This window comes from Nicotiana tomentosiformis, chromosome 4 (genome assembly GCF_000390325.3).
Source record: "Nicotiana tomentosiformis chromosome 4, ASM39032v3, whole genome shotgun sequence".
Taxonomy (NCBI): Eukaryota; Viridiplantae; Streptophyta; class Magnoliopsida; order Solanales; family Solanaceae; genus Nicotiana; species Nicotiana tomentosiformis.
The window spans coordinates 76561775-76576874 of record NC_090815.1 but is presented as its reverse complement, the minus strand read 5'-3'; the positions used below and the strand labels follow the sequence as shown (position 1 = coordinate 76576874).

The 15100-nt window shown below is 40.3% G+C and overlaps 1 protein-coding gene across 1 annotated transcript; it reads right to left on the bottom strand.

The window, feature by feature from the left end:
- Window positions 1-359: 359 nt before the first annotated feature.
- LOC138909974 (uncharacterized) lies at window positions 360-2035 on the bottom strand. Its single transcript, XM_070201191.1, has 3 exons — window positions 1434-2035; window positions 886-1352; window positions 360-772 (listed from the first exon to the last, which is right to left on the bottom strand). Exons 1-3 carry the CDS (start codon window positions 2033-2035, stop codon window positions 360-362), a joined length of 1482 nt encoding a protein of 493 aa, XP_070057292.1.
- Window positions 2036-15100: the final 13065 nt, after the last annotated feature.

The window sequence follows — 15100 nt, the reverse complement described above, 5'->3', positions numbered from 1 at the left end:
TCTTTCAAGTGGTTGCTCTTCTCTCTTGATTTTACCACCAAGTCGTCAACATAGAATTCGACATTCTTGTGGAGAAGATTGTCAAAAATATTCTGCATATCCCTTTGGTAAGTAGCACCAGCATTCTTCAAGCCAAAAGGAATTACCTTGCAGCAATAAATATCCTTGGGGGTGCGGAATGTAGTAAGCTCTTCATTTTTTGGTGCCATGCAAATTTGGTTATAGCCCGATGAACCATCCATGAAAGACATTGCCTCGTAACCAGTAGTAGCATCGGTCATCAGCTCTGAAATAGGGAGCAGGAATTCATCTTTGGGACACGCATTGTTGAGATCCCTGAAGTCAACGCATACTCGAATCTAGCCATTCTTCTTCCTTACAGGGACAATACTTGAAACCCATGTTGGGTATTTAACTTCCCAAATAAATCCAGATTCAATGAGTTTGTTAACTTCGGTTTCGATCAGGGGAACCAAGTCCGGCCTAAAGCGCCTTTGAGCTTGCTTAACAGGACGAGCGTCATTCTTGACTACAAGGTGATGGACTGCTACTTTAGGGTCCAAGTCAGGCATTTCTTTGTAACTCCAAGCAAATACATCCCTAAACTCCTTGAGTAACACAATATAAGTGCTTTCTTCATCAACTTCTAGTAAAGCACTTAGGTAGGTGGGTTTTGGTTCTTCATCAGTGCCAAGGTTAACTTCTTTTAAGGCATCAATCGTTGCCTTCACCCCTGCTTCAAGTTCTGGCGGAGCATCTTTTGAATCTTCATCTTCTTAAGGGTCCCCATCGTTGAAGGATATGTGATAACATGGTGAAACATCCTCCAATTATGCATTATCCGAACACCATTCTCGCCTTGTACAGTAACATGATATGAAGAACCCACACTTTCTTCATCTTCGTCACGTTCCTTAGTGTAGACGACAGTATATGGCTTTACTTTCAGTACTTCTTTACATGAAACCACAAGTTTTGTTTGTTGCCTCATTCTAGAAGGAACAAAACTTTGGAAATCCTTAGAGATCTTCTGAATTTTGGGCGAAGCGTGTGTTCTTATGCTTTGAAAATTTCTCTGGAACTTGTTCCCCTTCTTTAATGAACCCAATCTCTCAAACACGGAAGTCCTCACAGTTGATTTTCCAAGTCGATCAAAGACAGAAGGCTTGTTAGAAGCGGCATATTCATCTTTTACAGTGATATAATTGATGTTCGCCCTTCTTATGGAGATGCGCACTGGTGACGATTGCTTGTATCCCAAACCTTCACGTGGTTGTCTCGTCGTAGCTTCTGATGGTAGCTTCCCTAACTTTGACGGCTCATTAGGATTGTATCCAACTTTTGCAAATAGCCTGTAAGCGTTAGGATCAAAACCTTCATATGTTCACTTTGTAGGGAGTGTCACATTCTGCAAATGATTTTGGGCCACAAACCTTGCAAGCAGCATTGAGGACGACTTTACTACCTCAATTCGTTTGACCGGAAGAGTTAACCCCTTTAGCATGTTAGTTTGGAGATTAGATGATTCACCTTCATCTTTCTTATTTTTAGGGACGTATTGGAGCGGAGGAGTTACTTTCTTGCCGTGAGACACAATGTTCCCTTTATGAGACTTATTTGGGTTGGGGTGTACCTTCTCAGTAACAACTTTTGTTTTGTCAGCAACCACCTCAGCTCTCTTAGCCGTGGACTCATCATCCTTGTCATTCATGACATCATCAACTTTTAGCTCCTTCACAATGCGGTTCTTCAAGTAGAACTTTGCATCGGCGAAGTGTGACTCAGCCTCGGTGAATGGCTTGTCATCAGCAATTATCTTCTTCTCGACTTCACCTTCGTAGTATTTCAAACATTGATGGTAGGTAGATGGAACCACTTTATTTTCATGTATCCAAGGCCTTCCAAGCAAGACATTGTATAAAGTCTTTGCATCGATCACATGTATCCATGCACTTGATTGCATATCTTCAATGGTGATTCCCAACCTGATCGCACCTATGGCTCTTTGTCCCCCTTGGTTGAATCCTTGGATCATCATACGACTTTCCGAGAGTTCGTTCATGGGAATACCAAGTTCTTTCACAGTGCGAATTGGCAAGATGTTCACTCACGATCCTCAATCAACCAAAATTTGATTTACCCTTTCATCACACATATAGCCAACTAGGTACAACGGGCGGTTATAAAGAGTGTCACCTAGCAGAAGATCGTCATTTGTGAACGTGACTTTTTCCTCACAAGCATTAACTTCTTGAGGAGTGGACTCGATGAGCTTTTCCAAAGATGGTGCCAACGGTAGGTCATCACTCGTTTCTTCCCCTTTGTCAGCATGGCAACAGGAGGCATCAATACCCCCACGGGAAATCTTCGTGCGGAACTAACTTGGTAAAAACTCCTCCAAGGTCACTGGATGTCGTGGCTTTTGAGGGTGGTGCACCTCCAGTTTTGCTTTCTTTAAGTGCTTAACTGGATTCCATCTCCTTGGTCTTTTTACCATCACTTTCCTTGTTGGTTGTTCTACTGATTCTTTTTGTGGGCTCCTTCTGTGGTGCCTACGACGAGTCACCAATGTCCAACCTTCATCATCATCAGATTGATTGACTTCAGCTTTGTTGTTCTCCAGTAATTCTTCATCTTTACTTTCTTTAAAACCACATAATTCATCCGGACTGAATGAGCCAAAGGTGATAGAGACTTGGTTTGCGCTTGCTTTATCATCTTCAAGCACGATCTTCTTCTCGCGAGCCAAGTCCATAACTTTGTCCTTGAAGACAAAGCACTTCTCCAGAGGGTGGCTCACAAGTCGATGGTATTTGCAGTAATTCGGGTCATTTATTTTCCCAGCTTCATTTGGTCGCTTAATCTCCGGAAGCTCAATGAGATTTAACTCAAGGAGTTCTTCGAAAATGGCTGGCACATCAGAATCCAGAAATAGGTACTTTTTCTCTTGCATTTATTTTAGAGTCAACTTTTCACTTGGCTTATCTTGAAACGAAGTGGATTTCATGCTCTGCTTCTTGCTCACCTTCGTCGTGAACTTCACAGGTGATGTGTTGGCATTCATAGCTTCTTTGTTTTCAGATCTTGGCAAAAACTTGCTTCATTTTCTGACTTCTTGCTTGTCGTTCCCTTTGCGAGGTTCATAGATGGGCAGCCTTTTATTTCCAGCGGAGGGCATGCTCAATTCCATGTCATGGGCACAAGTTGCAAGTTCTTCATATGTTCTAGGCTTGATACCTTGCAAGATGTAGCACAATCCCAAATGCATGCCTTGGATGCACATCTCTATGCCAGAAGCTTTACTAAGCCTATCTTTACAGTTGAGGCTTGTGTTCCTCCAACGATTGATAAAGTTGATAACTGGTTCACCCTTCCGTTGACGAGTATTTGTGAGTTCCACCATGCTCGAAGTGCGCCTTATGCTATAAAGGCGATTGAGGAACTCTTGCTCTAGTTGATCTCATCTATCAATAGATCCCGATTGATACCGCCTCGAGGTCTGTATACCAATCAAAAGCATTTCCTTTTACCGAGCGGACAAACTGTTTGACAAGGTAATCTCGATATGTCCCAGCGTTGTTGCATGTCTCAACGAAGTGTGCCACATGTTGCTTTAGATTTTCGTTGCCATCAAACTGTTGAAATTCTAGAGGTTGATAGCCAGCAGGCATCTTCAACATATCGATCCTTGAAGTGTACGGCTTTGCATAGGTAAAGGAGGATCTGGAAGAGACTTCATATTTATTTTTTATAGTCCCTTCAATGAACTCCTTTAGTTGATTGATTGGAATCATCCCTTCCGAAGAGACTGGAATTTCCTTAGTGGATGCAACTTGTCGTGGAGGAGGATCAATCTCTTGAACTTCTGGGAGTTTGCCAGGTGCATGGGTGGATTATTCTTCCATCGAGATTCCCATCCTATCTGTTAGCTTGTCGATTCTAGCATCTTGATTTTGCATGCACTTGGTCAAGCCAACGATTGCTTCCGTCAAGTTTGCCAACTGCTCCTCCACAGATGAAGTGTTTGTCACCATGGCTTGCATGATTGTCGTAGACGATGGAGAGTAGCATGGATTGTCACACAGATTGATCCTCGATTGGATCACACTATGTGGTGTAAGTGGGGAGGATCTATCACTTGAAGCATCATCATTTTCCTTCACAACAGAGTGCTTGGATCCAGAGAGGTCAAGCAGAGCAAGAGTTTTTTTGATCTTTTCAGCAACATCGCTTCCTCCTTCGGGTGCGCTTGTGGAAGATCTTGCTCCTTTTGAGGATGAAGATCCGAAAACAAGGGTTGATGCGGACGACACTTGGAGTGCTTGTTGTCCTAAAGAGCTTGCTTTGCTCCTCATAACTGGTCTAAAGCTTCCAAAGGTAACATCGAGAATGCTTTCCACATCAGCATAGAACCTGGAGTTAGCAGCCTTGGTGGAAGTTGATCCGGGGTTGATTTTCTTTGAAACCATTTTGATGTTCTTAAACTTTGGTGATTGAAAAGTTGAGATGAGAGGTAGAGATTGTCCTACTGGGCGTGCCAGAATTTGTAGACAATAAATTTGCGTCAGAAAAATAATCGAGATTGGAAAATATTGTAACAATTGTAGTATTTAATTTCAAATAATTGAGTGTAACAATCTCTATGAATCCTCTGATTCTTCTTTTCAACAATAAATAAAAGAGCCTTTGAGCTTAATCTTGAATTTTAATTTATTTTAATCCAAGTGCTTGAGGCTTAATCTTGATCTTGACGTATTTTTAATCCAAGGGCTTGCAGCTTGTTCTTGAATCTTCGTCTTGATCTTTTAATCCTTAGAATACTTGAATGCTTGTAGCTTTTAGAGAAATCTGCAGCGTTTGATCCACGAGCTCTCTCTTGTTTCTTGTTATATCTTCTGGTCCTTTCTAAGTTATGAAGACCCCTATTTATAGTTGTGAGAGGGAAGAGTTATGATAAGAACAAACTTTTTCCGACCAATCAAATTGAAGTGTGACAAGGCCGTATTTGATTGGCCAGAACATGTCACTTGCACACGTGGCGTGATTTTATTGGCATTTTAATGTGATTTGGCATGCCTTGTCATTTTGACACGTGGCGTGATCCTATTGGCTTTTCCATTTGATTTGGCGCGCCACGTCATTTGACACGTGGCAACAAACTGGGCCTCCAGGAAGATGGCATATTGAGCCTAATGAAGTGGGCTCATCATTTGTAGCCCAACTAAATGGACTAGCCCAATAGATTAAGACTTATTTATTTAATCCATATATATTGGACTTATATAATTAATTTAATTACATTAGCCCATAATATTTATTTGGGCCAATATATCTTGAATTTAAAATATAATCCAAATAATTTTATCGATTTAAATTCGATAAAATTTAAATGCTTACAACATCACTATACTAGAGTGATAAAGGCAAAGAACATGGTAAAGTGATAAAGCCTTAGATCTGGATGTACGTTTGGCGAGTACAGCATTGATCGAATAGGGTCGATGAGAATGCACATCGACTATAGATAATTGAACAAAGTACTATAAAAAAAAAAAAAAAACAATTGCCACACATTAACGACTTGTTTAATCAGATGCAAGGAGTCGTGCACTTTTAAAGATTGAATTGAAGTCATTGGCTCTTGTACCCGCTGTCTAAAATCTTAACCGCATGACTTGTGATCAGTATTTTAAAAAATGTGGGCGTAAGGCGAGACGTTTTATATATGTCTCAGCGGGGCGTAAGCCCAGAGGCGCGGGGCGTAAATCCCATAGGTATTTAATTTTTAATATTTTATAAAATAATATAATGACAGTAAATATTTATAAACAGGTAAAATTACATAAAAATTAAAGAAAAGTATATATATGTGTGTTCCATCCCCACAAAAAGCTAATCAAAACAATCTATTATACGTTACTTACAAGCACAAGTAATTTGAGTCTAAAAGAATAAAGTTTTCTATATGGAGGAACAAAAAAGATGATTAACCTGCAATTTGAACTTTGAATTTGCTGCTATGAAGTAGAATATAGTTCTCTTTGTATTTGTAAAAAAATTAAATACTCGTTGCTTTTGGGGGATATTAGAAGACTAGCGGACAAGATAAAAAATTGAAAAAATCATGAATTAGGGCTTAAATCAATAAAAAATGTCTTTACTTTTAAATTTAATACTTTTGAGTTCCTTTTTAAACATTTTGAATAATTACCAAACTGACTTTTGAGAATTTGGGTATTATATGAAGGACTAATTCAACAAATTTTATTTTAATTTAAAAAAGTCTTGGGGGCTTACTCCTTACTAAAAAACGCGCTTCGAACGCCCGGACGTACGCCCCGAACGCCCGGGTGTACGCCCCAAATTGCAAGGCGTGCGCCTCTTGAGACTTTCGCCTCACACCATCGTCCCGGGGCATTTTTGGTACGCCTCGCCCCGAAAACGCCTTTTAAAACAGAGCTTGTGATTGCATATTCTAACAGAAGAAGATTATCAGATAATTGTGAAGTTAGAGTATGTTTGATATAATAAACCCTTATTATATGAAGCTGGCACGTACTTAGCTTTTTCAATACTAAAGCCTCTTCAACATGCACTACTCTACCAAAGTTTTCTTTTTTCTTTTTTCTCTATATTCCCTTTTCTATTATCTGTTAGGTACTAAAAGGAGAATTTACTTTTGCTACGTGGAAAAAAGCCTTCGAAAAGATGCAACTTTGGAAAAAAGTGAAGAGACTGTTTCCAGACCTTTTTCGCACATATGTAGTGAACGAAAAAGAACTCTCTTATTTTCAGTTTGCTTTTTGAAGCAAACTTTAGTCGGTAAAGAAAGATATATTTCACATGAGCCTATCAAGCTTATTTGACCATATTATACCTTTTTTTATGATCCATAGGGCCCTGTAGAATCCCATGCAGATCACAAGTTGGTGGTCTTCCCTTGAGGCTGAATAAAAATATAAAGTTTATTGGATTTAAATTTACCATTAAACTCATAGTTCGTATTATTTATTAGATTTGTATTAAATATTTATATATATTTAATGAATTTTTATATCCAAACACAGGGTCTAATAGGCAAATGCTACTGGATTTGTCTAAACCGTAGATAATGCTATAGCTCCTTACATGCTACATCTAACATCTATATATTCTATTTCAATATCTAGAGGATCTTTTTATACATATAAATTTTCTTTATGAAATGGCATGATCGATTAACCGTACTCGCATATCAGCCATGCTCAATAATGCGAAATTAACTTTTGTTTGATCAGATCTTTTGGAAATTTTTAGACCTTGCGAAAAGGGCGAACCCCCAAAATGATCGCTCTAACTATATCCTTTTTCCTTCTCTCCATTTTTATGTGGCAAAAAGATCACCTTGTTATACCATTTTTTCTACTTATGGGACTTAACATGATTTCGATTTGTTTAAACAATGTGGTAAAACATACAAGAAATGAAAACTTGCCTACAAGAAGGTCGAGTATTCGATAGTTGACTCAATTTCAAATAAAGACTTCAAATATACTTTGATTTAGTATTGACAAATCATTTTGCTAAAACCCTCTACAATCTATATGTTCTCAGATAAAACCTCTAAAGTCATGTAACTAGCCTTCTTCCGCATACATTGATATATATGTTTAAAACAGAATAAATAAATAAAAAAGGCAAATTAGCTAAAAAGAATATTTGGGGATTAAAACCTTTAAATTTCTAAGAGAGAATTGGGTACAAGCCGTGAACAAGTTAAAATACAGTGACCATCAAGGGACAGTGGCCGAGGGAAAGTAGAAGCTACGGATTTGGCCAAACCCAGTAGATTTGGTCTCAATCATATATTTGTCTTAAAATAATTTATTGAATATGTATAAATAACTAATTTAGAACCCGGTAACTTCAAAAATTTAGAATTCTGAATCCATAAACTTCAATTCTTAGCTCTGTCTCTGCCAAGGGATGCAGTGGGATGGATAGAATCTTAGGAATGAAAAAAGTTCTAGTAGGAAACACTTTTCAATGGGCCCAATGCGACGCCAAATATGTGGATTAGTTAGGCCAATGAGTCTTAGATACCAAATGGCTAAATCGAAATGACATCTCGTAACATTGTCGTACCCAGGCGCCAGTCTCTAAGAGCTTCTGGAATGTACAATTTGTATGGCTTCAGTGATGAGAATATTTTGTGTACCACTTCTGATAATGAGTGCATTGGGCACAAGTATATGTCAGTTCCATAGATCAAAGCTTTCAAGGACTTCTGAGTTTGTAAGACCAACCTTATTATGATTACTGAAGTCCTTTCTAACTTCGTTGAATGGTTTCACTCCTTTTTTTTTTTCTTATATCAGTCAGTCGACTCCCCTCCCTCAAAACATTATCGAACTTCACGGTTATTCATCATATATGATTAATCTCTGGCAATCAGAGAAGAAAGGATTTTCATGAAAGCATGAGATCTTAAACATTAGTCTCTCTTCAAATGCAGGAAGAGTAGACATTCATTTCGATGGCGGCAGATTCCTACACATTAATTTGAATTGATTGATTGGGAAAACTCATTCCGTAGCATTAGAAGCTTAAGTATCTGAAAAGAATGAGGAATGTGGATGTGGAAAAGAAGAGACGGCCCCTCTTTAAGAATTAAAAAGGAGGAAATATCATAATATTGCTTATTTCATACCCTTGTTTTTCTCTTTTTCTTTTCCAACAGTTCCTTGTTTCATTGAAGTGGCATATGATTTTTGTTAAGTGATTGAGGTTAATAGTTAAAACCGTGTTGCTCTTGCAAGACCCTAACTGCTTCGACGACGTGCTCTTCTTCAGCATCATCAGGAGTCACCTCCCGGATATGTTGTGGATATCGACCGTCGTGGACTAGCGTGGCCTCGTTCCCCTCGTTACGGGTATCGCTGATAGAATCTTCGTTGAGGCTGATTTCCTTGGGCCTCAACATTGTGTGTATTTTTAATACCATTATCTATATTTTCTATGATTTTTGCTAAAGACAAAGAATCAAACAAGTTAGTAATACGATATGCGCCAAACTATTTATATATAAAACGGTAGAGTTGAATTTATATGTAGTTTATAGATAAGTGAATTAATTTGATCCAAAAATAATAGATGAATTAGACAGAAATATAAGACTTAGACTTGAAATGGTAGATATCCTGATTCCTGGCGCAAAGCTACCGGGAGCAATAAGAACAGTGCGAATAAGCAAGAAAATAAGATATTATTTGAACTTTTGATGAAGCATAGTATATGCTTGTCAGAAAATTCGTGTCCTTACAATGATGATAGAGCTAACTATTTATAGTTATACTTAGGAAAAAAGGTCCTAGGATTAAGCTTCTCTTTAATGATAATTATGAGGGCCATTAAAGAATGTGTAACGATGGGTAGTGAATGCCATATTCTCTATAACGGATCATGCACTTAATGCTGTAGAAAATTCTTCATTGAATGTTACCGGATGGAGGCATTTATTTTGTCCTTATGAGTATTATTCTCTCCGATAACAAGCAAGATCATTACCTTCGGGTTTGACTATCTTCTGTCTTTAGTTCCACGTGTCACTTTCTTATGCGATCATTAAATATGAACATATTTTACCCCATATAGATAGTCTCCCTGCTTTCCGGTGGCATAACTTTGTGTCACCGGGAAGTTGGTAGAGATACCTTTCTTGGGGGGAAACTCTCTGACGCCCTCTGAAAAGTTACTGATAATTGATTAGACGCACGTCTCTCCGCATTTAATATCCCGAATACGTGTCATCCCACGATTCAGCATCACTTTTGCCGGTTATCGAGGTAATTATGGCCACCATTTTAGCCGCCTATTCCTTTACTTATACGCATCAAACTTCTTTATTCACACTTCATAATTCTTCAAACGCTCTCCAACTCTCTTTACTCAACTCGTACTTTGTCTTCAAGCTTTCTTTAACCTTCTTCCTGAGAAAAAACCTTTCCTCCTTTTCTGATAAAAATGGCCTCTTCTTCCAAAAACCCTAGTTCCTTAAAGAACAAAGGTAAAGCTGATGGCGTTGTTCCTCCTACGGTGAGCACCATCATCACAAAGAGTCTTGTCAAGACTAAGGACTTCTAAGAGAAGTATCCCTCGTACATAATCTGTTAGTGTATACCCTTCTTCCATCCGTCCTTCCAGTATTCCTGTTGTGAAAGAAGACTGCCATTGTCAGGATCTAGACATTATCGCTCATGATCTTGTAGAGTGGGTAACTTTACCCAAGAAGGATTTTACGTATTTTTATACATACCCCTTAACATTGGGGTCTTTCTCTTTAAGTGGAGAGTTTGACTGCCATTGTGGAGTTCTGCATCTGCTACCAGGTATTGCTGGCACAAGTAAGTCCTTCTATGTGGAAGACAGTCGCTTGTCTTCGGCTTCTGTGCCAGGAGACGGGAGAGGAGCTAACCCTAGCTCGATTGATGAATCTTTATTCCCTCAAGATCTTCCGCGGGGGGAATGATAAATTTCAGTAAGCATGACCACCATGCTCTGCTATCCAGCATGGATGATGACAACGATCGTGGGTGGATGGAATGGTTCGTTGTATTCGCCACCAGTAACATCATTCCAGCCACGACTTCATCCTTTCCGGAATTATGGAACCGCACTCGTAAGTTCTCCATTTGCTTTTCCTTCTGTTAAAGATTGTCCCATATTGTTATTGACCTTTCTTCTTTTGCTTATTTCAGCGGCTCGGTGGGTACCACCTAGGGTTGAAGTCTTGGACCAGTGGGTCTAGAAAATTTTGGATGTTACTACGCCCGAGACCCGCACGTGGAAAGAATTGTCCCTCCAATACGGGTGGAAGACCAAAATCATGGTAAATTGAACTCACCTTGTTTTTATTTTTCATATAAGAAAGTTGATTAACCTTTATTTCTTGTTGAATTCAGGTCTACCCCATGGCTCAGTTGTCATCTTCGAGGAGGACGTTTTGGTTAATCCTACTGATATGGCAAGGCTACTGCAGGAGGCTTTTACACGAACAGGTATCTTCGAGCCTGCTTCTAGTGCAAGTGTTTCTTCTCGAAGTCCCCAATCGGAGAACAAGTAACAAAAAAGGAGACGTTCATCCGCAGCTGGGGGAATAAATAAAAAGGCAAAGAACATAACACCCGAGCCGTCTTCAAATATTGTGGTGATGAGCGTCGCGCCCGAGCCGATCCTTGAAACCATGGTGATCGAAGATGATGGAGAAGCCAATGATGAGCTTCTCTATATAGAAGATGATGACTTTCATCAACTCAACAGAATGCTCAATCTGTTGAGTTAGCTACACCAACTGAGGACGATGCCTCGGTACTCTCGGGGGAGTTTGATGTGGTGGAAGATGCCAACTTACGCTTTCGAGTCACAGTTACCATGCCTGGTACTGTAGGGCTAAGTATTGGGCCTCTTCCTTCTTCGATTGACGAGCAACCATCAACCAGCACTGCATCTACCGCATCTGCTTCTCACCCTTCGACGCCATCTACTTCACCTCCCTCTACTCTAACTCTGCCTTGGCCACCAGCAACTGCTACATCATTTCTACCAACCGCAGTTGCCCGAGAGGAGGATGTCCCTCTTCCCCAGTCGCCAGTTCATGGGAACCTAGGAAACAATTATGCTTCCCCCTCAGAAGATCCACAAAGGAGAAGGAGCGCCACCCTCTTGGTTTCCACCGGATGCAATCTGTTGTCCCGGCCGGTGGAACTTGCTAACTATCTGAAAGATTGGGAATAGATACAAACTCTCTCGGGAGAGTGTTTGTTGAACAATTCCATGCACAAGGCAACAGTGGTATAGTCTTTGTTTTCTCTATTATTTCTTCTACTCGTGTTATGACAAAGGTTTTGAATTTGCATTCTTGTTTTGCATGCCAACTTTCTTGCTTCCGAGGACCTTCAAAGGTTGATTCGTGATAAGGAGGAACTTACCTCCTAGCGGGATCAACGTTTTGCCTTGAGGGACCAAACTGTTGCTCGCCTCTTAGAACTGGAAGCTCGAGCTGCTGAGACTATTGAGTTGGAGGCTTGATTGCAGCAAAGCGAGCAAGTAATAGTGACCCTTAACCAAGAGGTTGCCCCGTTGAGGGCTCAATTTGAAGGGTCTAGGAGCATATGTGTTGAAATTCATAATGTCGTTCTTGCTGCATCCAATAGTGAGGCTGCCTCAGCTGAAAGATTGAATAATTTAGAGGCGACCTTAAACTCCAAAGCTGAAGAGCTTGCTACTGCCGGGACGAAGTATGCCCAATTAGAAGAGAAGCATAAGAGGATCATTGAGCATAACATAATTTTCAGCTCTACTATCTGTGACCATGTTATCCTCTGGTCCGTTAGGTCTGCTCGAGAAAACCTTTCTGCTGAGGTCGGCCAACTTAAAGAAGAACTTCAGCGCCGAGCGGCTTCCCTCATCATTGAAAAAACTTATGTTATGTACAGCATGAGGATAAAAATCTTGGAAGAGGCCAAAGCGGGCATCATTGACTTTGATGTCGAAATTGCTAAGGTCATGAACTAGAGTTAGCTGCAAAAAGAGGTCTTTCGACTCGGCCTGATGCTACTGATTCTTCTAGTTCCAGTTCTGAGTTCTCAGGAACTGAAGAGGAACCGGAAGGTGATGATGTCGAAGGCCAAAATATCGAACCAGCATCGGATCCACCTGTTTCTCCTGGGGGCAAAGATACTTCTCTTCCTTCGGGTTCCGGAGATGCAACAACTTAGTTTTTTATTTCTTTTTTGAACTTTTGTACTTGTGTTGTTTGGCATATTTATTGTAAATAAAAACACTTTTTCGTTCAAGTATCATATAAGTTTCCCTTTCTGCGTACTTTCGTTTAAATATTTGCACAAGTTTGCTCTTTGTGTCTTTTTTCTTTTAAGTATTTGCACACGCTTTACTGCTTGTGTCTAATTGTGCAACGCTTTGGGTGTATTTTCCCCCGAAAGCAAGATAGAATCAATTCATCATTCAGACAAAAAACAAGATAGAAACAAAAGGACTTTACTTTACTCCTTCCATTTTCAAAAGTATATAAGCATTTGTTGTGCTAAAAAAGAAATTGTCATTTCTTGTGGCTAACTTGACAACTTGTTTCTACTGGGCTGGACGTGCAGTCCCCGGTCTCGATGACACAATTATGTTTTCGAATTTCGTAGTCCGGTCGAAGTGGAAGTCATTTTTGTCGTATCCTCATATCGTTCTCCCCCAGTGTTCGAATATGAAGAATGCGAACTTGAACACTGGAAGTTTTACGCCTTCAAGAATTCCATTAGTGAATTGTTAGATAATCTTTAGTTCGATAACAAACTTCGCTTTCCCTTAGGAATTTATGCTATCGAGCCAAAGATTATCTAACAATCCCTCAGTGGCTTGCACTTGTGAACGGTCGGATAATCTCTATTCGATAGCAAACTTAACTTCCTGGTAGGAACTTTGCTATCGAGCAAAAGACTATCTAACCGCTCCGCAGTGAGTCTTTGCTTGTGTGCCTTGTCATTTAAAGGTCTTATTGCTAAAGCTTTCTTCGTAGTATGTTTTCCGTTGCTGCCTCATTAAAAACCTTGCCAGAAAAACTCAATTGGGACAAAAACTAGACGAAGGGAAAAAGAGTGCAGCACATACTTTCAGTACAAGTGATGTTCATCGGCAATAGTATCTCTTGAGTGGTGCCACGTTCCATTTGCTTGGAAAATTTTCTCCATCTTGATTCTCTAACTCGTATGACCCTTTCCCGGTGACTGCTGAAACCCAGTAGGGGCCTTCCCAGGTTGGACCTAGCTTCCCCGTATGGAGTTCCCGGATATTCTGAGTTACTTTCCTTAAAACCAAGTCTCCTACTTTGCAATAATGAAGGTTGGCTCTTCGATTATAATATCTCTCTATTCTCTATTTCTCGACTGCCAGCCTTATATGTGCCAAGTCCCTGCGTTCGTCGAGCAGCTCCAAATTGACTAACATTGCTTAAATGTTCATTTTTTGTTTGACCAAAAATACCTCACGATAGGTTCACCTACTTCCACCGGGATCAGTGCTTCTGCCCTGTACACAAAAGAAAAAGGAGTCTCCCCCATGCTTGATTCGGCTGTTGTTCGGTATGACCATAGTACACCTGGCAGCTCTTCGGGCCATTTTCCTTTAGCTGCTTCCAATCTCTTTTTGAGATTTTAAATAATCACCTTGTTCGTTGATTCTGCTTGGCCATTTGCGCTCAGATGATAGGGTGATGATGTGATCCTCTTGATTTTCAAATCTTCGAGGAACTTCGTGACCTTTGCGCCTATAAATTGTGATCTATTGTCGCAGGCTATCTCTTTTAGTATCCCAAATTTGTAAATAACGTTCTCCCACAAGAAATCTACCACTTCACGTTCGCCGATCTTCTGATAAGGACCTGTTTCAATCCACTTAGAAAAATAGTCAGTTAAAATCAAAAGAAATCTTACCTTACCTGGGGCCATGGCAGTGGTCCGATGATATCCATTCCCCACTTCATGAATGGCCATGGTGACAGAACTGACTGTAGTGGCTATGCCAATTGATATTCCAACGATGCGTAGCGTTGACATTTATCACATTTTTGAACATAAGCTTTGGCGTCTTGTTCCATCCGGGGCCAGTAGTATACTGCCCTAATTAACTTCAGCACTAAGGAATCTGCACCCGAGTGGTTTCCGCAGATCCTTTCGTGGACTTCTCGCATAACATAGTTAGCTTTGAAGGCTCCCAAACATCGGGCCAATGGGCCTTGGAAGGATCTTATGTATAGTTGTCCTCCTGTGAAACTATATCGCGCTACCTTAGTGCGTAGCACCCGAGATGCCTTAGGATCTTCAGGCAGTTTCCTGTGTTCGAGGTAGTCAATAATTTCGTTTCTCCAGTCTCAGACCAAATTAGTCGCGTTTACCTCGTAATAGCTAACTGTGTCCGGTACCGAGTGCATAAGCTGCACGACCGTACCGGAGTCCGATCCTTTCATTTCCGTAGATGAGCCAAGGTTAGCTAGTGCATCTGCTTCTACATTTTCTTCCCTCGAGATATGCGTGATTGACCACTCCCAGAACCGAGC